The sequence below is a fragment of the Staurois parvus genome, unplaced genomic scaffold (assembly GCF_062004578.1).
Source record: "Staurois parvus isolate SC_StPar_1 unplaced genomic scaffold, SC_StPar_1.0 ptg000137l, whole genome shotgun sequence".
Taxonomy (NCBI): domain Eukaryota; kingdom Metazoa; phylum Chordata; class Amphibia; order Anura; family Ranidae; genus Staurois; species Staurois parvus.
Window position 1 is genome coordinate 13,977,079 of NW_028317933.1, and position 27,891 is coordinate 14,004,969.

A 27,891-nucleotide genomic window follows, 5' to 3' on the forward strand; every position below is an offset into this window, starting at 1 on the left:
CTTCACTAAGATGAAGTTACTTTTCAAACAACACTTTTAGTTTTGGGTATTCAGAATGCATAACAGGATAACTTTAATTGCTGCCACTGAAATATATGGTACACCTTAAAAATCATCTTTTATTCACATATCAGAAGATGTGAACAACAGGGTGCTACAGAAGGGGAGGCATACTAAATACATGTAGCAGGTGCGATTTGTTGGCTCCACTGCAGGTGGCACTCAACAAGAGGAACTTCCGCCTGAAGAGAAAGTCCAAGAGAAACAACGTTTCTCTGTAGTTTCCTGGGTCAATAGAGCAGCATTCCGGTTAGTTGCATCCATGTGATCCATGGCAGCCATCTTGGGTCAGCAGGGTCTATTTAAGTCCCTGACTTTGGGTTTTGGCGAGCTTCAGATGTGTGCCTTGTGTAGGGAGAGAAACCCTGCTTGTGAAGGAAAGCAACTAGTGGTAGGAAAGGTATCATGATGAGGAGGGAAAGATTAAGGACTCACTATCCTGGAAGGAACCTCCGGCTTGGGGCTGCCCTTCACCCTCTGAGACAGACACTGTTGGCACCTCTCCTCCTACATTTCTACTACATTGAACTGAGTTATTTTCCTTGTGAGTTTGGCTCTCCTGCCAGTGTGTCTGTAACTTCAGCATTCCGCCTAATACAAGTTTCATGTTTTGTTGCAATCGGACTGTTTGCTGCCCACACTACGCTGCACCTTCCCACATACTGTACATATTACACACTAGTAGAAGATTAACTCTTTTGTCCTAATTTTCCCTTTAAACCTCATTTGCGTTTATAGGAAATAACAAATACAAATGGCTATATCACAGACATAGATGATCCATAGTTGATTACCTGTGCAGGCTGATTGAAGCACTCACATTTAAACCTGGGAATCTTTCAGTATTTGACATAGTGACATCACCATACAAGACAGCCAGCTGTATATGATGAAAAGGAAAATGTATTATCAAAACTTCCATGTTTTTCTCTTTTAAATATTTGTTTTAACAATGTAGACACTCACTATGTTTGCTTTAAGGAAAACTTGGCTTCTGCCTTCAGCAGGTTTGACATGAATTTGAAAAAGTCCTTGAAAGTCCATTGTTATGTTCTTGTCTTTCAGGGTTATGTTCGGACAGCTAGTAGCATAGCATGTGATTTTTGCAGGTGTTAGACTTTGGAAATTCTTGGAAATCTTTAAGGAAAGAAAATAAAGTTGTATAATACTTAAAGCCCAAAAGAACCTTAATTTTAAATTATCTAGATGCATTACAGGTGCACATAAAGGTAATCCAGGTCTTACAGTTTGTTGTTTTTTTTCAAAGCAGCCAAAACCTGAGTAGAAAAGCCTGTCCGCTGCCTGCAGCTGCATAGTTAGATCCTTGACCTCTGTGGGAAAGCAGTGATCTCCTAACAGAGGTCCAACACACCCCCTGGTACGTCAGTGTCACAGTGCTCTAATCAGCAGGGACCATGAACTTTGCTAATTGCAAAGCTTTAGTGTCAGGACTCCTGTCAGGACTTGGATCACCTGCTGGTTGCACTGTTGTTCCCAAAGCCAAAGGGAGCAGTTCTGGTAGCCACCAGCAGGTGTCTCCCAGCAACCAGCTTAGCCTAGTTAATAGGCTCCACCTGATACTGGTTGCTGGGATGGTATATAATCCCTTCCTTAGGCTACTTTCAAGCTGATCTACAGCAAAAATGTATATGCAATTTTTTTGCCACATTTGTTCCGCATGTTTGCTGTGTTTTTGCCGCATTTGCTGTGCATTTTTTTAAAGGACACGTGACTCAGAAACCAGACCAAAAACGCAACGTGGGTGCATGTTTTTCATTGATTTCAATGGGAAGATGCGTTTTTGGTGCGTTTTTTTTACCACATCAATCCCGCACCAAAAATACAGCAAGCAGGATTTAAAAAAACCTCACTGGGCCCGCAAAGGACCAGTGTGAAGCGTTCCATAGAAATACGAGGCCACACATTTTTCTTCTGCCTTTTTTAATGCAAAAGAGGAAGAAAAACGGATCAGTGTAAAAACAGCCTTAATGGATGTTGTTGCCTCAGTGTCCTACCTGTGAGTTATGACCCTGCCTGATCCTGTGCCTTGTATCCTGTGACCTGCTTCCAGTGCCCTGCACCCAGTTTCCAATATCCTATTCCCCACATTCAGTACCCTTCTCTTTTCCCCTTGTTCCCAGTCCTGATCATGCCCTGTTCATATGAGCTCCCTCCATTTTGTACATAGCGTTTGTTAGTTAGGTTGTTGTTCTGGGTTTGCACTATCACGTATATATTTTTCACTTTTATATTGTTTATGGTTTGTTGGTGTTGGAAGGGTGTTATTTAGGTTATTAAACTTTATTTAACCATACATTTCTTGAAGTGTAGCCCAGTGATCTGGTCATCCCTGCTGGATTCATGCAGTTGGTATCCCTTTCATTTAGACCTGACTCAGTAAGGGTCTAAGACCTCTACAGGGAAACCACTGCTTCTTCGCCGAGAGCAAAGGTCCCCCTTTGTGGCTGGTTGCAAGGCATTTTTATGTATACTGTAGCTGCTTTAGAAAGAAAACAAACTGTAAGACATTTTGTTTTGATGCACCTGGAATGTATTTGGGTGATATAAACTTGGGGTTCTATTGGGCTGTATATGACATGCATTTCTTATGTACAGTAAAATCATTTAAAGGTTATATCTACGTGCGGCCCACCTCTGGTACAGCAGCTGCTAGTTCTGTTGTTGTTAATTTCATTGATCTCTGTTCAAGATATAAAATAAACAGTAATCTAGTTAACTCGCAAATGCCTTAGAATTAAGTATTAGTAATTACACCTAATTGACTGGTACTTACATGACCTCTGCTTCTCTATTACTAAACTTTAGGCTTTACCAATATTATTACTTATTCATGCAGTTATTAGGCTACACCAGTGGTCTCCAAACTGTGGCCATTTGCTTCCCTTTATCCAGACCATGGGACACTATTCTTCCAAATGACTCCATCGATAGGGCATTATTCCTCCCACTCATACCAACAATGAGCCATTAAATCCAATGATAGGGCATTGTTTACTCCCACTGAAACCGGGGCATTTTCTATTACCACTGGCCACAATATGGCCCCCCTAAAGCCAGCAGGGACAGCAAGTTGGCCCTTTGTTTAGAAAGTTAGGAGACCTCTAGACTAGAGGGTGACCATACATTGCAAATTTTTTTTATTTTCAGTTTTGGAAATAATGGTGTTTTTTTTGTTGTTGTTTTCCACTATGTCTCCTTTGGATATATCACCTCTCTTCCTGTCCCAAGAAAGCAATTAGGGGACTTGGCATTACTGGAGCAGGAATACACGTGTAGCACCCTCTAGTGTGCTACTAAAATAGTGTAGTGTGTTATGGGCAAAATCATTGTGCATGACTCATGGTAGTTGTGTGAGTCATGTGATTAAGTTCAGGTTACTGCAGGTCAGCTGGAAGACTGAAGAGATTGTGGCTCTATCGCCTCCTGACTCTGGAGGACCATGGAACCTTCCAGAGGTTGGTAAGCAGGAAGGGGTGGAGAACTAATCTGCATATTCACGGGGGCCTGGCCAGTCCCAGGTCTGGAGGTCCTGGTAGAGTGGTGGACTGCCCCAAAAATATAGGAGAGTCAGGCTGATGGAGGAGTCGGGTGGAAGATGGAGTGTTGAGGAGACTGTGGGTGCCTAGGGAGGGTCCCCTAGGTCAAGGAGGGGCCAGTCTCTAGGCTAGGTCAGGCTGACTCGGGATCTTGTGATAACAGGATGGAATGCAGGAACGGGAGCTGCCCAAGGTAACTTAGCATATTACCGAGCTGGTGATTGTTTGCTAAGACCACTCTGTGTCCTAGAAACCAATCACCTGCTAGTTAATCTACAAAATTAACTCCTGCTCTCGCACTCCATGCAGAGCTATTGTGCCTCTTGCTCTTGATCTGTCCTGCCTCCCGAACACCGCTCTGTACCTGTCAGGTAGCAGTGTGAAAGGAGAAGAAAACTTGTCTCTGAAGTATGGAGCAGCAGGGGGTGCTTGTAAACTTACAGAGAGCTCTAACTTGGGGGGGATGTAAAGGGGCAGAGCACGCTACTCTGCGATCTCAGCCCTGCTGTTATAATCACAGCAACAGAACTTGGGGGACAGAACTAGCTCCTAAATGGTGTAACCGGATGGGACAGTGGCTTGGTCCGTATCCGGCCCATGGCCCACCATTTAGTGATGCCTAATTTATATCAACCTCTATATCATTTATGAATAAATTAAATTTACATTTTTTCCCACAGCAGAGCCTTGAGGTACACCACTTACAACTCCAGGCCATTCAAAAGATACACCATTTATCACGACCCTTTGGACTGACCAGTTTTCTATACAGGTATATACACTATTGTCAGTGCTAACAGACCTCAATTATTACATAATTATTACAAGTATATATGGGGAGCTGTGTCAATTGCTTTGGTAAAATCCAGACACACCACGACCACAGGCTTTCCTCTATCCAAATTACAGCTTACCTCCTCAAAGAACATTAACAGGTTAGTTCGGTAAGAACGATCTTTCATGACAGTTACTACTGATGACATTATTTTTTGTCAGCAAACTCTTGAATGTGGCTCTTTATCATCCCTTTCAATAGTTTACACACTATTAATGTTAGACTGACTGGTCTGTAGGGTCTGGGTATACTGTATATCACAGCCTTTTTTAATATTGGTACTACATTGGCTTTTCACCAATGTTTTCTTTTGGTTCCAGCAATGTCAAACCTCAGAGCTGTCATATCTATTTGCATCTCTGCTTTTGCAGGCAACCTAGTGAAAGTATTTTGAAGAAGAAGTATCACTCTAAATTTCTTTACACCTCTGACTTGCCACGGGACAAAGTGCTACATGTATTTTGTCCCAACTTTCTATGTGCCTTGTAAGGCTAACTGTGATTTTAGGAGAAAAGTGTGGCTGTCAAAGCATCCTGTCTCCTCTGTCTCCTTGTCAGCTGTGATTGGGAGGAGGGATGCCCAGTCCAACATAGCAGCTAGCCTTACAGGGCACCCAGAAAGATGGGAAAAAGTGCATGTACCACCACAGGGAAGTGATAGGTGTTAAGCAATTTGAGTACTTCTTCTCTAAAGTGTTGGTTTACCTTTACAAAAAAAAAAGAAAGGTGAATTAACACGTACACTCTCCCATCCCCCCCATCCCCATTGTACTTACCTCTGGGGGTGCTGAGGTGTCAGTGCCCACACAATGATATGGGGATTTGAAATCCCTGCTCTTTTTCTTCTCTGTGCATGGTCTCCGGGACTGATCAGATGCTCTGTGACGATGCTGAATAATCAGAATTGCACTGATCCCACCCAAAAAGGTTGTCAGAGAGGAGGGAAAAGAATGTGGATTTCAAATCTCTGGATTATTGGACCTGCTGGTTGGGAACTGACAGCTCAACATCCCTGGAAGTACAGCAGAGACTGGGGGAATGGGAGGTGGGGTGTATGGTGTTAGATCTTGACATTTTCTCTGTAAAGGCAAACTAATTCTTTAAACAACTGTTAACATGACCTGGCCTTCCACCACATGAGTTTTCCTTGTGCTACCTGGATCGAGACACTTTATTGGCAGTGCATTTTAACCATTGTTTTATTCATTAAAATAGTTTTTATTTGCATTATCTGCTGTGCTCTGTTTTCTGTTTCTATTTTCCATGTATTTCAGTATGCATTTTGGAGTAAATTACGAGGCCCTTATTGGTAATTTAGGAACAATAAAGCAGTCAGTGGTGATTCTCTAATAATTTAAGTGTTTTGTATTAACTTTTATAATCAGTTCACATGCGAGTGTTGTAATAAAATAGCAGTTCTACTGTATTATCTGCACTTTGTTAAAGGACAATATCATCTTTCAAGTTCTGTATGACATCTCCCTTTCATATTGGGACAGCACAGTGGCTAAATGGCTAGCACTCCTACCTGCCTGGAGTTTGCATGTTCTCCCTGTGCCTGTGTGGGTTTCCTCCAAGTACTCTGGTTTCCTCCCACAATCTAAAGACATGCTGGTAGATTAATTGGCTCCTGTCTAAATTGGCCCTTGTATGTGTATGAATGAATGTGAGTTAGGGACCTTAGATTGTACACCCCTTGAGGGTTAGGGACTGATGTGAATATACCATATATATATATATATATATATATATATATATATATATATATATATATATGTAAAGCACTGCATAAATATATCTGATATCTTTTGGGCTTTCTGAATTTTTTTGCTTAAGCCCCTGAACTCCCCTCGAAAAAAGCCTATAGGGTTCACCTACTAAAACTGGACAGTGCAAAATCAGGTGCAGCTGTGTATGGCAGCCAATCAGCTTCTAACTTCAACTTGCTCTATTAAGCATTGACAAAAAAAAAACTGGAAGCTAATTGGTTTCAATGCAGAGCTGCACACTCCAGTTTTAGTAAATCAACCCTTATTAGGCATGTGCAAAATTAAGTCATTTGCTTTGTTTCATTTCGCTTCGATTCATTATTTGACTAATTTCATTTTGTTCGATTCGTTAAATTAGTTTTGTTTATTCAAATTCGACCGAATTCGAAATTTCAAATGGATTTGAAAATAATTCTAATGGATTTGAAAACAATTCTAATGAATACAAAAATAATTCTAACAGATTCAAAAATAATTCAAATGGATTTGATAATAATTTTAACGCTACAATCCATAATCCACAATCCATATGTGTTTTTGATGGTATATAGGCTATATGAAGAGTTGCATGACCATACTGGAAATTTCTATTTCAGCAGAATTTTCACAGTGCCTTTGTTGATCACTACTCATGTCACCATAGTGCAGCTTACGATTTGTAAAGTATTTTAGTCTTTTCTAATCTATTCTCTTCTTTTCTAATATTTTATATTCTATTCTAATGTATTCTGTTCAAATTCAAATACATTCCATTAAAAATTTGTATTTCAGAAGGTATTATATTCTTTCTATTTTATTCTATTCTATTGTTTTTCTATTCTTTACTATTCTATTCTATTATTTGATTCTCTATTCTATTCTTTTCTATTCTATTATTTTCTATTCTATTCTAATTGATTCTATTCTATTCCTTTATTTCTGTTATATTTTATGCTGTTTTACTGTATTATTTTCTATTCTATTCTTTTTTTTCTATTCTAATCTTTTCTATTCTATTCTTTGATTTTATATTCCAATCTTTTCTGATGGATTCTATTCTTTTCTATATATTTATTTTCTATTCTATTTTTTTCTGTTTTACTCTATTATTTTCTATTGTATTCTATTCTATTATTTTATTATCTATTCTGTTTTTTTTCATCTATTCTTTTCTCTTCTATTCTATTATTTTATTTTCTATTCTATTATTTTCTATTTCTTTATTTTCTGTTCTATTTTATTCTATTCTTTGTTTGCAAATTTAAATTGGTTTTCAAATTTGTTTTGGAATTTGAATTTGTTTTCTAATTTGAATTTGTTTTCGAATTTGAATCAATTCAAATTTCAGCCAACTTTTGTTTGGTTATCTCAGGTTCAGTTAAATGTGTTACTATTGTAATTTGGTATTCAGATACATCTGAATCGCTGAATAACAGAAAATTTGTCTGAATTTCGATTTGGAGCAAAACAAACTGCACATGTCTAACCCCTATGTGTTCATGCACATGTCTAACCCCTATGTGTTCATGCACATGTCTAACCCCTATGTGTTCATGCACATGTCTAACCCCTATGTGTTCATGCACACGTAGGCTTTTAGAGAAGTTTAGGAGCAGCAACATTTAGAGGCAGTCAAAGCTCCTCTCTTGAACACAGAAGAATTGCATTCAGAAGAGGAACTTTTGAGCATAACATACGCCAAATGCACCTACTGTAAATGCATCTCAACATGTCTAGGTACACTTAAATGCTAGTGTGTTTAATGCTTGAGTGATTATTCATTTAAATGGCTAAAATAAATTAAAATTCTGGCCAATTAAATAAATAAATGCACAAACACATCTAAACGGGTTTGAAAAAATGCAACTTAGGTGCGGTTTTAATGCTGATTTTTCCTGTTGGGAGAAACATTGTTTAGACTAAACCAGTGTGCATGAGGCCTAAATATGTGGAGAAGCATGTGTAGGTAGCTTACTAAACAAATACTTATACAGGGATTTTTGATAATTAAGGAATAGCTTTTCTTTGAACATTCTGGCTTTCATTTTCTAACCTAAGCCAAAAAAAAGTCATTTAAAATCTCATTAGTTGTCAAGAACATTATCGTCCATTTCCGCCAGCTGGTATGTCTAAAGGCACTTGCACTTACTGAGATATCGAAGAGCATGGCATTCATAGATCCACTTGAGTAGAAGGCCTCAACAAGGGAATTTACTGAGGTCTCTGATATCCCAGCACAAGACCTGGAGGAATCCTGGGCTGGTAAAGTAAATGGAGCTGGAGCATAATTCATCGCAGTCGTATTAGGTACACGGAACTGGCCCTGTAATTAGGATGCAATTCATTTTTAATTGACATTTGTAGACTAGTTTTCTAAATAAATGCCCACCAAAAATAAAGTAACATAAAAGCATAAAGCCACAAAATGTGTTAGATTTGCAACCGTCTCAACAGCAGGAACTTTCCTTAAAGTGGAACTATGGGCAAAATTTACATATATGATACAGTCTGTCACTAGCATTAAAGCCAAACAAACCCTTCCTCTCCTTTTCAGCCAAGGAAGCTGTCAATCAGTTATGATACCAGCCATTTGATGGTTGGAGAGTTTGGTTGACAACACTAGCAAATGTGAACATTATCATTCCCGGCATGCCTTGATTGTAATTGTATTTTGAAACTGATAAATCGATGGGTTTGTTTTTACTGTGTCCCCCCTGTAACATAGTTTTATGACCTGTTGATCGAGCCAGTAGATCTGTTTTTTCTCCACTTCCTTTATCAGACCAAGCTGTCCAGCAAAAGTGGCAGTTGGAGGGTTGAGACAAACTATTTAAGACTGACAGGGGTGCTTACAATGATCAGCTTTTATTTATTTATTTATGTAAAACCTTTATCCCAAAATAAAAAAAACACAGTTTCTGTAGCAGCTTAAAAAGTTTTAGCTGAAGTTAGGAATTAATTGTTAAAGTGTTACTAAACCCACAAAAATAAAATCAGTCTATGCAGCAAATATCGAAGGTAAATGGGGATAGGGAACACTAAAACATCTATCCTGTGTGGGTTGGGGGTGGACCATCGATAGTTGGAGTTATTGAAAGGTCCATGTGGAAATAATGTCCAATTCCAACTTTGATGGAGGGCTTGTAGATATTTGGGCTTCTGAGAGGAGGCGACCTGGAGTAAGAGCTTGCAGATACTCCTAGATACAGGTAGAGAGAGAGACCGAAGCGCCACTGTAAATGTAGAAGGTTTAAAATCAGGCAAATTTAATGGTAAAATGCACTGACATAGGTAGGTGGCAAGTCGGCATGTCACAAGAATGGAGGTCCGGTGGAGCAGGAAGCCCTTTGCTGAGCTCTGGGTGTATCCTCACCGCTCCAGTGGTGTCCAGGGCTCAGGGAGTAGGAGAGAGGCTCACAAGGGATGGCGTCACCACATAGGCCGGGTTTCCAAAATGGTGCAAGTTCGGAGCATGCATGCTCCTTTGTCAGGCCAATGACAAAGGAGCGCGCATGCTCCGAACGTGCGCCATTTTTGAAACCCGGTCCCTGCAGTGATGCCATGCCTGTGAGCCTCCCTGTGCCTCTCTGCTACTCCCCGAGCTCTGGACACCACCGGAGTGGAGGAGATACTCCCAGAGCTCGGCAAAGGACTTCCTGCTCCACCCGACCTCCATTCTTGTGACATGCTGACTTGCCACCTACCTATGTGAGTACATTTTACCATTAATTTGCCTGATTATAAACCTTCTACACTTAGAGTGGTGCCGCTGTCTCTCTTCTCTACCTGTATATGCAGTAAAGCATGCTTGTTATACTCACTGTGGAACATAAGGAGTTAATCCTCTACATTGTGTAAAAAGGCTGTTTGATCCTGTCCTCTCTGATCCTCCCCTTCCTCTACTGTCCTCAATCCATCTGCTGATAGAACAGAGCCTTGGGGGCAAGCTGCACATGTTTAGTTTAGTGTGTATTGCTAGAGAGTTTTTTTGTTCTTGGGAGAGTGCATGTGATCAGCACAGGGCTAATCAGCAGTGTCCAGACAGAGGGTCAGGGGTCCTGCAACCTTATAGGACAATCAGGGGAGAATGAAAACTCCTCCTACAAGCTTTAACCAGTGCTCTGCTGGACACTGATAGAAGTCACAAGACTGCTCTAACTGCTGATGAGAAAAGGTATTTAGCAGTTTATATGTACTAAAATAATTGCGTATCCAAGTTCTGTGTACTGTGGGAGACATATGCAGTATATATAGTAAATGCAGGGTCCTGGGTTTAGTATTGCTTTAATCACTGTATATAAAGCCCATCTAAACTTACTGGTGTATCTCACACTACACTGCAGCTCTTAATTTCGGGGATTGGGGGGGACGAACTCCGCTTTAAGAGATTAAGGACCTGGCTGGAGTTTTAAAGTGCCTGGATCACAAAACTGGCTGTACAGAATTAAAAATCCTTTTTCAGGCTAAACAAGTCCCATATACTGTACATATTTGCAATGTGTACTTAACAGCTTGCCCAGAGTTCAGTTTAAGGTAGGTTTTTTTCCCTGCCTTATTTTGCCAGTTATTTTACTGGTTTGTTCACTTATCTGCAGGAAGTAGGATAGATAACAGACAGTTGTATTGGCTGAAGTGCAGATATGGCACTGTAATAATGCTGCTTGGAAACCCAGAAAACTATAGTGTATACTTCACATGAGTTTTTTTCGGAAGTGCTGGAATGCTTACCTTCAAATTCAGATCAGCATACTTTTCAGAAATCTCTGGATCATTAGTAAGTGACAAATCAGCCTCAATATTTTTAGATAAAGGGAAATTCACTGCAAAAAGAGTGAAACAGCATTATTGTTTTTCCTATTTTAGAAAATCAAGCTGTTCAGGAATATTTCACAACATAAAATATAGCAATGCACACCAATGGGAAGGAGTATTACGACTAATCCACCAATTTACTCATTGTGTACTTGTAGCACAGGCTTCTCTCATAGGGAAGTACAAAGAGCACCATGGATTGACTCATAGATAAAAGATCAAATTTGACTCTTTTTTTATATGTTACTGCCCATCACTTATTGTACTTTACCTTAGTTCCAGTATAGACTTACTCACTGGATTGATTCATCAACTTAAAAGGTTGGTCCAACCTTACCCAACCTTTTAAACATGGAGGAACCCTTTGAAATAATTTAATTAATTTAAGTACTATATCTCAAGTGTACGGTACATTACCATGATGGGAATTGGGAAAAATGTTCTTTACATCTGTAGTAGGAAGAATCCACCCTAACAGATAGCAATAAACATCATTAGTTTCATTAGTGATAAAAGTTGCTCATTGCTCAAAGAACCTGTAGAATAACCTGAAGAAACCCTAGTGTTGCATGTAACCCTGGTTGAGAGAGGCTGGTTTACGCTGAGACAAATGGAAAAAGGCCCAAAACCAGGACTTTATTTTCAGCAAGAACAAGTGGAAACACAGTTCTGGCACCTCCAGCGCTGAATGTATGTGTTAGCAAGGGGTGCTGGAGGGTCTATTGGTGCTGGCTGCCGGGGGATCTATTGTTGCTAGTGAGGGCCGATTGCTGCCTAAGTGGATCTATTGTAACTGGTGGGTGTTTTGTGTTTTCTGGGGCATCTATTGTTGCTGGGGAGGATATATTTTGCTGTCTTTCTTGGCATCATTAACCATTTCATAAAACATTACTTAGCACCACAAAATGATAGTTAGTTCTGTAGTCTCTAAACGGGGTAGTACTGGGAGGTGGGTAGGAGATGGAGACATGCGACTGTGCTTGGAGATGGGACTACCCTCACCTATTGTTTGAGAGAAATAACTATAACTGCCCATAACTATGCATGATGGGGCCGTCATTTACATCCCAAAAGGAAATTCTCTAGTGATACCATATACCAATTGCTTTTATGCCAGTAAAGGCTCTTATATTATACATACAGTAGATTCACTGTATCTAAATGTTTTTTCTCTATGCTATTTTGACTTCTATCATTTACAAAGGAGATAGTGCTGAGCCTCCTGTATTTCCTGGCCCCATTGCTGTCACATGGTCTACTATGGTTATAATGTAACCCTTGAGAATGGGTCTATGGTTCCCCATAGACATAAGGGAAGCAATTTTACTTACAGGATAACTATTTGCATACTATGCGGCTGTTTCCTCCAAATTTATGCTAAAGTCTAACATTTTGTACATTTGCAGTTTGTACAATGGATTGTTCATCATCACTCAGCATTCAGATAAACATACCCCACTCCTAGATGAAGATTATTATTATTATTATTATTATACAGGATGTATATAGTGTCAACAGTTTGGCCAGCGATTTACTATATAACATAATGTGATGAGGTCAGGGGCGGACTGAAAACTCATGGGGCCCCCGGGGCAATAGGGGATCATGGGGCCCCTGTGTCCTCACTCAAACCCCAAAAAAGCCTATGAAAAAGCAAATGAAAGGTACCAGGGGCATCTCATGGGGCCCCCTACTGAGCCCAGGCCATCGTGCAGTGCCCGAGTGCTCAAATGGTCAGTCCGTCCCTGGATGAGGTCATTCTGAGGGGTGGCAAGGAGACCAGTCAGACCAGGACCTCAGTACTGCATAACTGGCCTCTACCCCTGGAAGAGGACTGGCAAGAGACAGAATCAAATGAGTAAAAATTGGCTGTTGGAATCCTAAAAAAAATACCTCACAGAGTGGTGCAAGATGGTACAAGTGGGGAGGGTGAGAAAGGGGGGATGGAGGGGTGAGGAGAAGGGGTCACAAGGCTTTAAAACAGCAAAGTGCAATATATAGCACAGTGATCTGTAGTAGCAAATCATATAGGTGGGCCCATATTTGCTGCCTCTCTGAAGAGCAATCCTTTGGTTGATCGCTTTTAAAAGGCATTTGATAGGTGGCTCAGAAGTGCTATGCCATCTTCTTATGGCATTATGCACAGCTGCAGCTCGGTTGCGGTCTGGCCCCATACACTTGAATGGGTTGCATTTAGTGGTATTACTGCCTGCTAAACACAGCCTGTTGTCTAAATTTTCCCTTGCTGTACCGCAATTAACTTGGTCAAGGTACCAATATTGCGAATACTCCCAAATTTAAATAACTGCAACCCAAAAGAAAAAAAGAGAAAAAAACTTTCACCCTTGAAAGTAATATAATGACTTTTTCTTTATCCCCTAAAATTATACCTTTTAAAGTGAAAATCTACACATATATAAGATATAAAATTATAACATAATAATACAAGATAAAATATAAATAATGTCCCAAAATGTCTCTAAAGATTCAAATCACTTTCTCTTCCACCTCCACATCATCTCTTGTGATACTGTGTACGAAATTCCAGATATACTGATCCAACGTTGAAAAACCCTATAGAGGTAATAATCCGCTTTTCAAAATAATAGATGATGGCACCTCCAAACTTCTTGCAATTCCTTTAGGCATACATCCCTTTGATGACAAAGTCCAGGATGTGACGAAACGCGTCGGGACACGTGACGTATGACGCTATTACGTTTTACCGGAAGTGCGATTGCGGCCATCTTTGTTTAAGGCACATGTGTTTTTTGCCAGAGGACTGTTTGATTACTTGCCTCAGAAGCTGGAAGTTGGAGTTTTTGATCCTCTAACTATTGATTTGCCTTATGAGGGATATGGATGTATGCCTAAAGGAATTGCAAGAAGTTTGGAGGTGCCAGCATCTATTATTTTGAAAAGCGGATTATTACCTCTATAGGGTTTTTCAACGTTGGATCAGTATATCTGGAATTTCGTACACAGTATCACAAGAGATGATGTGGAGGTGGAAGAGAAAGTGATTTGAATCTTTAGAGACATTTTGGGACATTATTTATATTTTATCTTGTATTATTATGTTATAATTTTATATCTTATATATGTGTAGATTTTCACTTTAGAAGGTATAATTTTAGGGGATAAAGAAAGAGTCATTATATTTATAACTTGGTCAAGGGCCATAAAACTGCTGCTCAACTGACTGTTTTTAATGCCTCTCACCTGGTCATTTAAAAGATGTCCAACATGTCAGTGTGCGTGAAGTGTGTATTCAAATTACTTACTTTGTAAATTACTAAAGGACGTGTCCCAGCCAGCAACTTGACTTCTCACAGCAGAACATAACTATGGTTAAAAAAAAATATATTATTTTAATATGAGTGACTTAGGACCGTATGCAAAGAAACACCACGCCATGGTCTCTTCATTCTCATACCAAGAATAACAAAATGTTCATACATATATGTTTTTATACTGTTAGGCCTTGTGCATACTGGATATTGTAATAGCTGCTTCTAGGGGCATCTGGCGTTTCTTTTTCCTGCCTCTAAACTCTCCTGCATGTTAGCCTATGTGTCCATACACACATACAATCTAAGAGGTATCTGGTGGCAGGAGAGTTTAGAGGCAGGAAAAAAACCCACTACCAATGCATCCAGGAGTAGCTGAGTTTTAGCAGAAAAAAACTTGATGCATGCAAACGGGTATAACCGCGTCTAAGCGTAAGTTAATGTTGGGCACGCTTAGCGCTTGAGCGCTAATTTAAATTACAAAAAGTATGGTTTCCTTGGTTTTCATCTACCTTATTAGATTCTACCTTTGGTCCCTCTCCATCACTCTCTACTTGATTTAACCAATTCAATACCGGGCATTTTATCCCCTTCCTGCCCAGGCCATTTTTCAGGTTTCAGCGCTCTCACACTTTGAATGACAATTGCACGGTCATACAACATTGTACCCAAACTAAAATTTTATCATTTTCTTCACACAACTAGAGCTTTCTTTTGGTGGTATTTATTCACCACCGAGGTTTTTATTTTTTGCTAAATTAACAAAAAAAGGGTGAAAATTTTGAAAAAAAAACACACGTTTTTCTTTGTTTCTGTTATAAAAGTTTGCAAATAAATAATTGTTCTTCATAAATTTAGGCCAAGATGTATTCTGCTACATGTCTGTGGTGAAAATAACCCAAATTAGGATGTATTTTTTAGTTTGTAGGAAAGTTATAGAGTTCACAAACTATGGTATAGATCTGAATATTGATCAATCCTGAAGTACTGACAGCCAATCTAATTTCTTGAGGTCCAAGAATGTCAGAACAGTACAGATATCCCCCAAATGACCCCTTTTTGCAGAGTAGACAGTCCGACGTACTTCATAAGAGGCATGGCGAGTTTTTTGAAGTTGTATTTTTTTTGTCATAATTTTTCGGAAAATGAAAAAATAAAAACAAATTATTTTCACTATTTTTTTTTTACATACTGTCACCAGTGCAGTACAGTGTCATCATATAACTGGCATGGCGGTGATCAGGGACACTGACTGGTGACAGTGTGAAAAAAAAATATATATATATTTTTTTTTAATTTGTTTTTAATTTTATTTATTATTTTAATTTTTTTATTACATTTTTTTTCTTTTTTTTTAAGATTTTTTTTCATATTTCACTATGTCCAAAGTAGTACAATGTTACCATAGTAACATTGTACTAGTTTGGGGAAGTGCTCAGTGTTTTTTTTTTTTTTTTTTTACACAATTTGATTATAGCAAAGAATTACTTTGCTATAAGCAAGCATTTACCTGAATGACATCGATTCATTCAGGGTTTTTTTTTTTTTGTGCTTAGCTGTGATTTGGCCACAGCATGACATGTGCATGTGATTAGCTGTGACCATTCACAGCTAGACACTAGTATACAATGGATGGCATGAATGAAGCCATCCATTGTATACAACTGTCATGTGACCTGCTGTGATTGGTCACAGCAGGTCACATAGTACTGGCAACGGGACTGATACTCTGCAAGTGCACAAACTGCGCATGTGCAGGAGTACGCCATATGGCGGCCTACCGGAAAGCTAGTACATATTGGCTATTGCGTAGTGGTTTGAGATTGTTGAAAACTGGTGGTTTTTATCTGCCATTTTTTTCTTCTTTTTTCTCTACTTATTGGGGGTTATATTGTGATTTTGTTTGGATTTAAAAGATATGCTTTCAGGGATTGCTTTTTTCCTGAAATTATGTGTTGCTAGAGTGTAATGTAATGCATGTACTTGTAATTGTTTCCTTACAAGACATGAGTGTTGTTGCTGCTTTAGGTGTTTTGTGTTGATCTGATTTTCATTGTTTTCTATTTAGATTTGTGTTTATTTTCATTCTTTTGTATGTCCTTAAAACTTTAATAAAAATAACTTGATAAAAAAACGTATTTCAGTGGCCAGAATTATGGTTGCACCTATACTGATATCGGTATAGGTGCTGATAATAAGCTTTTGCAGTATTTGCAGGAGTATCAATACCCATGCAAATGCTTTGATATGTAAAACTGATAATTTCAGGGATTTCCCTGCTGAGGGATGAAATGACAACTAAAAAAAAAATCTGTCAAAAACAACAAAAAAAGTCAGCAATTCCCAGTTGTTAAGGAGCAGGGGAGCAGTGTCCTTAAAAACCGATGACTCATCCAGCTGTCAGCAGGGTTCCCTTGCTCACAGATGAAGTGAAAACAAATTGAATCGTCAAAAAAAAGCAGCTTGACAATGTTTATTAACAACATTGCTCAGTCACAAAAACAGAAAAATAAAAAGAAGCATTGTTTCATTTTGTATCTTTCTGTTTAGCTACAGATCACAGGGATGAATTTCCATCTGCAGATGAAGTCAGCTAAAAGCAACTTATCAAGTAAGAAAAAAAGTTTTTTTTTATTTTTTTTTATTAAATGTTCCTCTGTTTAACTCCTTATTAACCTTTAATTTACTCTAATCAGCCCTAATTAACTCCTTTTTCTATAACTTTATGTTCCTGCTGATTTTTGTTTAATTTCTATTTGATAAACTATTAATAATTAAACCTTTTTTTTGTTTGCTTTGTTAGTTAATATTTTTACACCTTTAACATATATTTACATGTTTCACATTGAAAAAAGCTCAAAATTGAAAAAAATACATTTATTTCTATGCATCGTACCAAACTTATAATTTTAGTGTAATTTTAAAGGAAATAATACAGAATAAAATGTGTACTTTTTATGTGCAGTAACACTATTTATTTTTAAACTACCACTGCTCAAAAAAAGAATGTGAGTTATTTTTTAGTTTTAATACATTTTGTTGTCTAAGGTTTCTGAAAAAACATGTTTTAAGGCAATATTCACAGAAAGAAAGTCTTGTTCTTAAAAAACAACATATGTATTACATTGTTATGGTAAGTAATGGCAAAGTTAGCGCTGAATAAGCAGGTCCATAGCAGAAATAAAAAATTGCTCTGGTCTATAGGGGGTGAACAGGTGTGAGAGGTGAAGTGGATAACAACCACGTTCTTAACAACCAATCACTCATTCAGCTGTTAGTGAGATTCCCCAGCTGACATCTTAAGGCTAGGTTCACATATGTGCGGGTGGTGCCACTGCAGAGCCGCACAAAGGACTGGGGGCCCGAGGGCAGGTGCCATTATTTCTAATGGCACCCAGCCCGCACTGGAGATCGCAACTGCACTGGGAACTGAGGTTCCCGTGAGGGCTGCAGTTTCCAAAGAAGAGCAGGGTCTTCTTCCCTGCGTGTCCCAGGGTACGGGAGTCCATTCAAGTGAATGTACTCTTGTGCCCGCGCAAAACGCGGCCCGCATATATGTGAACCTGGGCTAAGTGTCAACAAAACAGTTCCCAGCAGGTATCAGTAATTATATCGGCAAGTACAAAAAAGGTATTGGTATTCATACTCGTTGTAAAAAAAATGGTATCAGTGCATCCCTAGCCAGAATTATTTTTTTATTCTAGCCATTGAAATTAATTAATGCCCAAATGCTTGACAGCAGTAAATGCAGCTAAACACATTACATACTTTTACAAGCGTCAGGTGTTTTTTTGGCCAAAACGCTGCTGCCAGTTTCTGATGTGTAAACAAATGCTACCTCTGCTCAGGTGTTTTACAAGGTTGGATCATTGCTTTGCACCTTAAAATCAATACATTTCTTCATGCCAGATAGAATAGCTCCTGCTGTACTTCCTTTTTGCTCCAGATGTGAGAGCTGCAGATCTCATAGATTACAGAACTATAGTAATTTTTCTTACTCCACTTAACCCTCAGCCATTCACAGAATACACAACATTCTATGAATGGTCAATGTGTAAGAGGGGGTGGAAAAATGACACTAGGGTATTTGTGTGACTCCTATAGTAAAGTTAGGTGCTTATTTATTTTATGGGGTGTAAAGCATTGGGATTCCTACCTTATTTCTATCTCCTGCAGGCTTCTTTGTTACCAATTCATAGATGAAATTGGCAGGAAAGTAGCTGCTCCCTTTCGCTGGTTGACATCACTAATATCATTACATACAATGCAGGACCAGCGGTCCTGCATTGTACGCTAGGATGTTGAGGACTCACCTGCAGTCCAGGACTAGCAATAAGTAAGAAATAAGGTCAGCATTCTAATAGATTGCAGCACTGTACTCGATTTTCTTATCTCCCCTCCCCATTACCATTCACAGAATACACAGCGTTCTGTGAATGGCCAATCAGGGATGTGGGCAGAAAACTGATACTAGGATTTTGTGTGCTCCACATAGTAAGGGTTAAATGCTCATTTTGTTTATGGGGGTGTAAAGCAGAGGAATTCATACTTCATTCCTCACTCCTGAAGACTTCTTTCCTACCAATTACAGGATGGAATTGTCAGGTAAGTAGAAGCTTCTCTTCACTGATTGTGTTTGCTGACATCGTGACATACAATGCAAGACCAGTGGTCCTGCATTGTATGTTAGGAAGTTGAGGGCCCACCTGCATTCTGGGGCTAGAGTAATAAGTGAGAAATAAGGTAAATATTCCACTACTTGATACCCCCTGTAGAATACAAAAGCATGTAATCCTTACTATATGGGAGAGATCACACAGTGCTGGGACTAGGTCATGTAGTACCCAGGGTGATGATACCAAATGGTGCCCCTCCTTCCCCCCAAAATGTATGGACATTATGTGTCAGCAAAAATACCCTCTTTTGCCACCCCAAAAAAATTCAAGCACTAATATTCACACTTACCCCCTAAGCATGAATTCCCTTTGCAAGCCAAAATTCTCCCCAAGCAAAAATCCCCCCTTTTCAAGTACAAATTCCCCCTCCCAGCTCAAATCCTCTCCCTTCCAAAAATCCCCTCCTAGCACAAATCCTATACCCCTCAAATTTCTCTCCTGACCATAAATCCCCCCCATCCCCCTCTCCCAGCCCAAATCCCCTCTCTTAGCATTACCCCCCCCCCCATTTCTCCTCCTAGCATAAATCCCACCAATCCACCCTACTAGCACAAATCTCCCATCAAAATCACCCCTTCTAGCACAAACCCCCAAATCCCCACCACGCCCAGCGCAGATGTTCCTCCTGCCCACCCCTTGTCCCAGTCCTGGGATCACATGAATGTAATTTCAAAGGCTGTCCAAAATTCAATTTTAAAATTGTCCATGGCTTAGAGGCTGCACTTTTCATGCATTCATTTTCTAGATTTTACCAGCACTGTGCAATCTTACTCGTACCTGCTCAGAAACACTTCTTTGAAGAACCTCCTCTATTTCTGACTTAAGAGTATCATAGACATAACTAAAAAAAAAGAAAATATAGGATCAGTGAAAATACATTTTCATACCATACTGTGGTACAATAAGTAAATGTTACTGACAATATACAAATACAGCATAAGATAGGTTAACTTCCAGCCCAAACTTTATTTGTATAGTTTAGAGTGCAGAGGAGTTAGAATCCCTTTTAATTTATAATGATTTTATCTTATAACTTATAATGATTTTATTGTTAAGCGTCTTCCTGTTACAATGACAACCACATCCTTTTTTAAAACCTCCCCAACTGGGGCAACGCCCCAACTCTTCTCCAAACTTGAGAAAAGGCAATATCAGAGCTAAAAGTAGGGTCCTTCCATCAGAAGTAATTGACTCAAAGTGAACCTATTCTTTTTTAACATTTAAGTAACCTGTTCACTTGGAAATCCTCCCACGCCTATTGATATGTTCTTCATGTTCCTCAATGACCCCATTTTCTTGCTGCAGCAAAGTGTGATGTTTGATTCCTCTGGGTATGGAAGAACGTGTGGTCGATCACGAGGCTTGAGTGACCAGACTATCATAGAGCTTGTATAGGGCTTTTTCACTTAATTTCAGTAGTGTGTCAGGATGGTAAATATCAACTACAGGGGTAGGGGAGGGATATTAATCCTCTGATACAATGAAGCCAGCTACTTGGTAACATTGTGACAATTCTTTATTGACTACCTAGCAGGATACAGTAAAAATGCACTAAAGTGTTTCGGCCAAAGTCTTAGTCATAGTCTGTGCTATGCAAGAGGCACAAAAAATATTAGATACAGTGAAGGAAAGAAGTATTTGATCCCCTGCTGATTTTGAATGTTTGCCCACTCACAAAGAAATGATCAGTCTAAAAATCGAATGGTAGGTGTATTGTAACACTGAGAGACAGAATAGCAACAAAAAATTCTAAAGAAATGTATGTCTAACAAATTATGCACTGATTTGTATGTTCAGGATGGAAATACGTATTTAATCCCCTTCACAAAACATGACTTAGTACTTGGTATCAAATCCCTTGTTGGCAATCACAGAGGTCAGACGTTTCCTGTAGTTGGCCACCAGGTTTGCACACATCTCAGGAGGGATTTTGGCCCACTCCTCTTGGCAGATCCTCTCCAAGTCATTAAGGTTTGGTGGCTGACATTTGGCAACTTGAACTTTCAGCTCCCTCCACAGATTTTCAATCAGATTAAGGTCTGGACCCTGGCTAGGCCACTCCAGGACCTTATTGTGCTTCTTCTTGAGCCACTCCTTTGTTGCCCTGGCCGTGTGTTTTGGGTCATTGTCATGCTGGAACACCCATCCATGACCCATTTTCCATGCCCTGGATGAGGGAAGAAGGTTCTCACCCAAGATTGGATGGTACATTGGATGGAAAAACACCCTGGTAGCCAGAAATCCTGCTGAATGATAGGGGATCTAATACTTATCTCCCTCATGAAAATGCAACATGCATAATATGTTAGACATGCATTTCTTTTGAATTTTTTGTTGCTATTATGTCTCTCAGTTTTACAATACACCTTCCATTCGATTTTTAGACTGATCATTTCTTTGTGAGTGGGCAAACATTCAAAATCAGCAGGGGATCAAATACTTATTTTCTTCACTGTAGCACTAAGGGTGCCACACCAGTGAAGATAGAGTACAGAAAATTATTAGAAGATTAACAAGATTTTTTAAAAATCGAACACGTTTTTGGGGGTTCATAAAATCCTTCATGTCTTGTATTTTATTTGCTTGGGGAATAACGGAACATAAAAGCCTAAATAAAGGGGGATTTTGCGAATCCCTCAAAATGTGTTGGCTTTCTTGATGACCTTCTAATAATAAACTATTCTGGACTTTATCTCCATTGATGTGGTGCCCTTACTGCAATCTACTAGATTTTTATCAGCACCTCCTCTTTCCTTTGGGGGGGGTCTTTATTTTATGGAAGTAACCTCACCAAAGTGATTCAGCTCAGTTAATAAGACTATCATATACAAAAGTCCTTCAGGAATAATATAAAACACAAGCACTGATGAAGGGGAATTTTGTGAATCCCCCAAGATGTGTTGGCTTTCTTATCTTGTTATTTTTCTAATAATAAACTATTCTGGACTTTATCTCCATTGGTATGGTACCCTTACTGCTATCTACTAGATTTTCTTCAGTACCTCCTCTTTAGTTTGGGGGGGTTCTTTGTTTTAGGGAAGCAACCTCACCAAAGAGTTTCAGCTCAACTAAAAGACTGTCATACACAATTTTGGATGTTAACAATAAGAGATCTTAGGGCCTCTTATGTAATCTGCATAAGTTACATACACAACATAAAACACCCTTTTTATTAAACCTACGTGCAACAAAGTAAACCTGTATTCACTTCAAATGTCCAATCTTGAAAGGGAAGCTCTCTTTTTTTTAATTCCCATGCACTAGATTGGCTTTTTGAAGTGAACATAAGTTTACTACACTTCTCCACATACTTTAGTAAATCCCTCCCAAAGAGCCCACAGAAAATTAAAAAGGCAACAATGAAGCATGTGCAACTTACACAAAGCTCAAATCACATGCACACGTTACCTAATTACTACATACCACACAATTATAGTGTAATGCCTCATCTGAAATTGCGTACATTAACTGTGTAACTTATTTATTACACCCGCTGGCAAGATTGTGCAGCTGGGTGTTTACAAGCCGGCTTATTAAAATGTTACCGCTCCAGTAGCCAGGTGTAACTGTAACAATACATTCTTTTCTTGAGAATAATAAGACCATAGTAATACCAGCAGCAAACAATAGAGCTGCTACAATACTGTATACACAGGGCGTAATTGACTGAGAAAACCCTCACTAAACAACATGCAATATAAAAAAACACATGAAGTAACTAATTGTGCAATAGTACATTATTCAACAACTCCCATCAAAACTCCATGTGTCAGACATTTACAGGAATCCCTTGAATAAAATATTCTACCTGCAAAATATCAGCTTCATTGGGTAAAACTCACAGTTCAGTGCAGAGAGGCAGTGGGTAAAAATGCACCAACGTCATCTGTTTTAGAGGGCTGAATGGGGCCTGACTGGTCCGGTCCCAATGGGGAGGCTACCATGAAGGATTGCATGTCCCTAACCATCAGAAACCTTTCTCTACTGCTAATCACTTTCCCTGACACATGGGTAATTTTCCCTACTCTGACCACTTTGCAAAAAGCGCACCAAAGCCCAGGGGCAGGGACCTATAAAGGCCCTGTTGACCCAAGATGGCTGCCAGGGGGTCACCTGAATGCAGCATAACCAACCAGAATGCTGCCTTCAGAGACCAGGGCACCATGGAGGAACTTGGTTTCTCCGGACTTCCTCTCCAGGCTGTTGTATTACTCCAGTTGAGCACATGCATCTGCCTTCAAGCAACAAAACTCTTCCACTCTTGAGTACAGCCCTAAACAAAGGTGTGCATTAGGCAGATGCCTCCTTAGGTGGCCATTTTTTTTACACAGGTGGCCCCCGCTCCATAACAACCAAAGACACTAGGCAGCTCAGGAACTGAACATGCACAAGGACAAAGTGTCCAGCATGAACATGTTTCTACATTGACTGCAAATGTGAAAACGCATCCAGCAAAAATGCAAAAGTGGCAAACCAGCTTTACAAGCCTCTTGAATCTCTAAAAAATAGAAACTGTTGTCAAACTGGCAAGACCTCAGTAGAATTATGGTTTGTTAATTAAGTGTATGATCAGATTATCTGTAATGGATTATGGGAAATACATAAATGGGAAAAATGCATACGTGTGAAGAGGTCCTTGAGGTCTGGGCACACACAACACACAAAAGACCAAGCAAACGTTTTCAAATCCACAATGAGTATTCTTGACCTTGAACTGGAATGGTAGAGACAACAACTTCTTTCCAATAACGTAACCCCAACATTGTAGGTAGTCTTGCTCCTGTACCCAGACAGACAACCCATTCTGGCGTGTGCTAGTTGTTGGTTAGGTAGTCTTGCTTCTGCACCCAGACAGGCAACCCATAGCTATGCCACCACACTAGAAGATGGTACAACATTGTAGTGTCAACCACTGTCACGGACCGGGTCATGGATTCTAATTTCCAAAACTCTGTGTGGTGAAACTACTTGACCTTAGACCTTTTCTTGCTCAGTGTACTTGCATGGCAACACCCTACAGCAGACACTAATTTTATAAAAGTCTGCATTTTTCCAATAGACTCAGGAACATCCTCCCAGTTCTGTTACAGCTCCCAGGCTTTTCTGCCCATTGGGGATTTTTAGTGGGCCTCCAGCTTTTTTTATACTTAGTTGCATATGATCACTGCTAATTTCCAACAGCTTCTTTGCAGTGACCTGCTGTCTACATGCACTGCAGCAACTGCTGCACATCACTTCTCAGGATAGGTTTCCTTAAGGTGACAGTGGTGGAATAAGCCTGTGTGATGTGTGTGTGTCAGGAAGACCACTTGTATCCTCCTCCATTGGGAGAGATTGTGACAAGTGGCAACATAGAAGCACAAATAGGAGACAAGGACAGAGTATTGTCAGCCTATACCAGGAAGGAGCCCAACAAGGATCTTTGTGGCAGGATGAAAGCTCCAGATTTTAAAATACTGATAATGACTTTTGGAATTACTTTACATTTCTAAAGCTTATTTTAACAATGTGAGTTACATATACTTTAATGTCTAATAAACATGTAACTAACAGCCAACAGTTACCTTATTTCACTGAACATTTTGAAATCAATCATTTTAATTACAGATTGGCAGCCGAGCATAAATAACGATGGCACTCCAGGATCAATCCGGCGAACCCCCATGACCATGACGATGGATATTTCTTTTAATGTTAACGTGGCCAATGCACTATCTTTTCTGAAATTAAAATAATAATCATCATATTAGTAGGGAAAAAACTCACACTTGGTCTTTTTATTCATGGCTGGCATTGCTCTGCTTATCAATATGGCTGTAATGCCAGCCCTTTTTCTTCCTACATTGAGTCACTAAGTCAATTCAGTTGAGGAATTCTTACTTTTTCCTAACTTACCTGATCTCTATACTTGTTCCAGGTCAATTACATAAAGTCCTTAAAGTGGTTCTAACGTCTCAAGGTTTCTTTGTACTTTAACGCATTTGTAGCGCCCTCTAGTGTAGATAGTTTGTTGAGTGTAGTTAGAGCCTTGCTAGAAGCTTGAGTGTGAGACAGAGGGCTTACCTCAGGTCCGGCTGCAGGGCTTTACAGATCAGTCCTCTGGTACCTCCCCCTGCTCTAGAAGCTTGGAGAAGGTTCTAGAAGTCAGTGACTGGAGTTGAGGAGGGGCTGATCTGCATATTTATGGGAGTCTTACCAATCTCAGGCAGGAGGTCTGGCAGTGTGGCAGACTGGCCCATAAATATGACAGAGCCTGGCCAGAAGGGGAGTCGGGTGGAAGATGGAAAGTTGAATTCCCTAATAAATACCAAAAACTGTTTCTTTGTGTCTGGACTGTTTCTTTCTGTGTGGCTACAAGTTGGAAAATGCATGTTGACTGGCAGTGCAGGAAATAAGGGGGACCCAAAGCCAGTGGCTCTTAAGGGGGTAGTGCCACACATTCAATGCATTAAGGTAAAAAAAAAAACCTTCTTCAGCCAGTCCCCCCCCCCCCCCCAGACCTCCTAATACTTACCTGAGCCTCATCTCAATTCAGTGATCTGCACAAAAACAGTGGCTCTCCAGTCTCACGCTCTCCTCATTAACTTAGGTATAGCAGCAGGAACTATTGGATCCCACTGCTGTCAATCACAGTCAAAGAGCCAATGAAGAGAGAGCGGGTGTGGGGTCGAGCCATGATCTATGTGTGATAGGACATACAGAACGTGGCTCTGGAACGAGCCTGCATCAGTGCCTTCATAGCAAGTGGCTTGCTATGGGGGCACTTGGCAAGGGGTAGAAACCAGGAGCACTGGTGGGGGACACAAAAAGAAGAGGATCAGGGCTGCTCTGTGCAAAACCACAGATCAGTTAAGAATAACATATTTGGTTTTTTTTGTTTTTTCTTTAGAATCACTTTAACTACTTCCTGCTGGCCACACTCATATATGCGGACTCTTCATGGGTGGGCCTTAATGCTGAGAGGCCGCATATATGCGTACCCAAAGAAAAGCAGAGCTGTGCTGAGAGCGATCACTGTAAGCGCTGCCAGCACAGTTTCCGGTGGCTAATGGAAAGCTCCCAATATCTACTTGTGATCGAGAGCTTTACGATCATGGGACCACTGTAACAGCCAATCACAGTGGTCCCATGATCAAAAATCCCCCTGGGGAGTGAGGTCAGTGATAGCAACCCCTTTATTTCTATCATGGCAAGGTAATGATTGGTCAAATCAACCCAAGACATCTTTTGTTTCTTGGCATTTTGAAAGCAAGATTATCAGCAAATTAGGTTTACAGCAGGCCAAATGGCTATTTGCAATTTTTGTCTAAACATATTCATGCAGATCAGTCTGATTTGCTAAGAATTTGCATTTCCCAAATGGCATGACTTTCCACAAATTAGACAGAGCTGAAAGCAAATATTTAAAAGAATTAAAAAGGGATGAACTAGTGATTCTTTTTCAAATATTGAGATTTCCCATAGCAGTTTGGGCTCCCAATTAAGTGTTTATTCTCCATTATGGAAATCTAGGTGGGAGGGGCACAGCATCATTATTTGGCTTTGTAATGGCTCTGGTTGTTGGATGGTGCTGCAGATAGTGGCAATACATTTGGAGAGGTCTTGTTATTGCAGGGACATAGAAAAACAACTTGCCAACCATGCCAACCAGAAATACTTATATTGGGTGGAGTCCGCTGCAAATGTAAATAATGTAGCTTTAGGAATGACAACTTACAACAACCAACTGTCTAAATTGCATTGGCAATTGATTACAGCATTCCCACGTTGAAGTGATATTTCAGCTCCAGTTCCTGGGACAAACTTTGAGAAACTGTCCTCAAATGTGAAATTCACAATCTGTATCCTGAAATGAATAAAAATGGAAATGTGATGCACAGCATGCTAATTAAAGAAGCCTACAATCTACAGCTAAAAAGGCTGAGTGTCCTTTTGAATTGTCACTAAAATAAAAGAATTGTGCAGGGTCACCCATCTGTGATAGCCATTTCTCCTATCTTCGCTCAGTTAAAGAGCTGAAGTCTCTTCAGTATTTCACACAATCAGAAGTATGGCTGTGTCCCCTGCAGCATGCTACAGTTCCATCCTCTGGCCTTACATCACAACAGGACACAGTAGTATGCTGCAGGGAACTTAGGCATCTGACACTCCTGGAAGTGTTGAATTCTAAGAAGTCTGAAAGAGGCTGTAGCTCTTCAATAGAGTAAAGATACAAGACGATAGGCACTTATATTTGCAGATTTGTATTTTTGTCTGCTCTGAAGAAATTGCTATTTTTATTTTATTTATCATGTCTTTTGTCAAACTAATTGGTAAAGATTACCAAACTACCTTCATTATATTTATCTAAACATCTATTTATCAGTGGTTTTATATATGGACTGAGATCTTCATTGGGTACCAATTCTTGCAGTAAATTTTTATCGTTTGATATATTTTCCAAATGCAGAAAATAACAAGGCATTGGCTCACTTACAGTTCTTTTAAATTTGAACTCCAGAAAGATAGCTAAATGTACAGTTAAAGTGACATTAAATTTTGGATTAAAAAAAAAATCTATTTTGCAATAGCTAGATCATGGAGGTCGGCAGTGATATATCTGGACTTGGTCAAAAATAAATTGACTTGGCTCATGATTAATGAGCGCATATCTCCTATATTGAATGACAAACCTAATCCAGTATTTGTGAGGGGATGCTTGGACCCTTTCAGCTTAGATGGCAACCTGGACCTACAGAGTTGGCACCTGTCTCTTTACTCTTTCATTTTCCTCCCTCTTTATCCCCCTTCCTTTTTTCCCTGTTCTTGATAATTTGTTTATCTTTTGGGGAGAGTGACATTCCTATGCCTGAGTTAGGGGATTCCCACTCTTGTTCAGAAAGGTGAAGTCACTCCCTCCACTGAGTAGCAGATG

The 27,891-nt window shown here is 39.7% G+C and overlaps 1 protein-coding gene across 1 annotated transcript in view; it reads right to left on the reverse strand.

The window, feature by feature from the left end:
* Positions 1–27,891, reverse strand: part of LOC149465846 (BPI fold-containing family C protein-like) — a 45,733-nt gene that overhangs the window by 8,004 nt on the left and 9,838 nt on the right. Inside the window, exons 4-12 of the mRNA XM_089673447.1 lie at positions 26,695–26,823; positions 24,542–24,697; positions 19,755–19,818; positions 14,296–14,356; positions 10,928–11,019; positions 8,349–8,522; positions 2,714–2,761; positions 1,027–1,197; positions 855–940 (exon numbers count right to left, since the gene is read on the reverse strand). Coding sequence (XP_089529573.1) covers positions 855–940; positions 1,027–1,197; positions 2,714–2,761; positions 8,349–8,522; positions 10,928–11,019; positions 14,296–14,356; positions 19,755–19,818; positions 24,542–24,697; positions 26,695–26,823 — 981 coding nt within the window. The remainder of the gene's footprint in view (positions 1–854; positions 941–1,026; positions 1,198–2,713; positions 2,762–8,348; positions 8,523–10,927; positions 11,020–14,295; positions 14,357–19,754; positions 19,819–24,541; positions 24,698–26,694; positions 26,824–27,891) is intronic.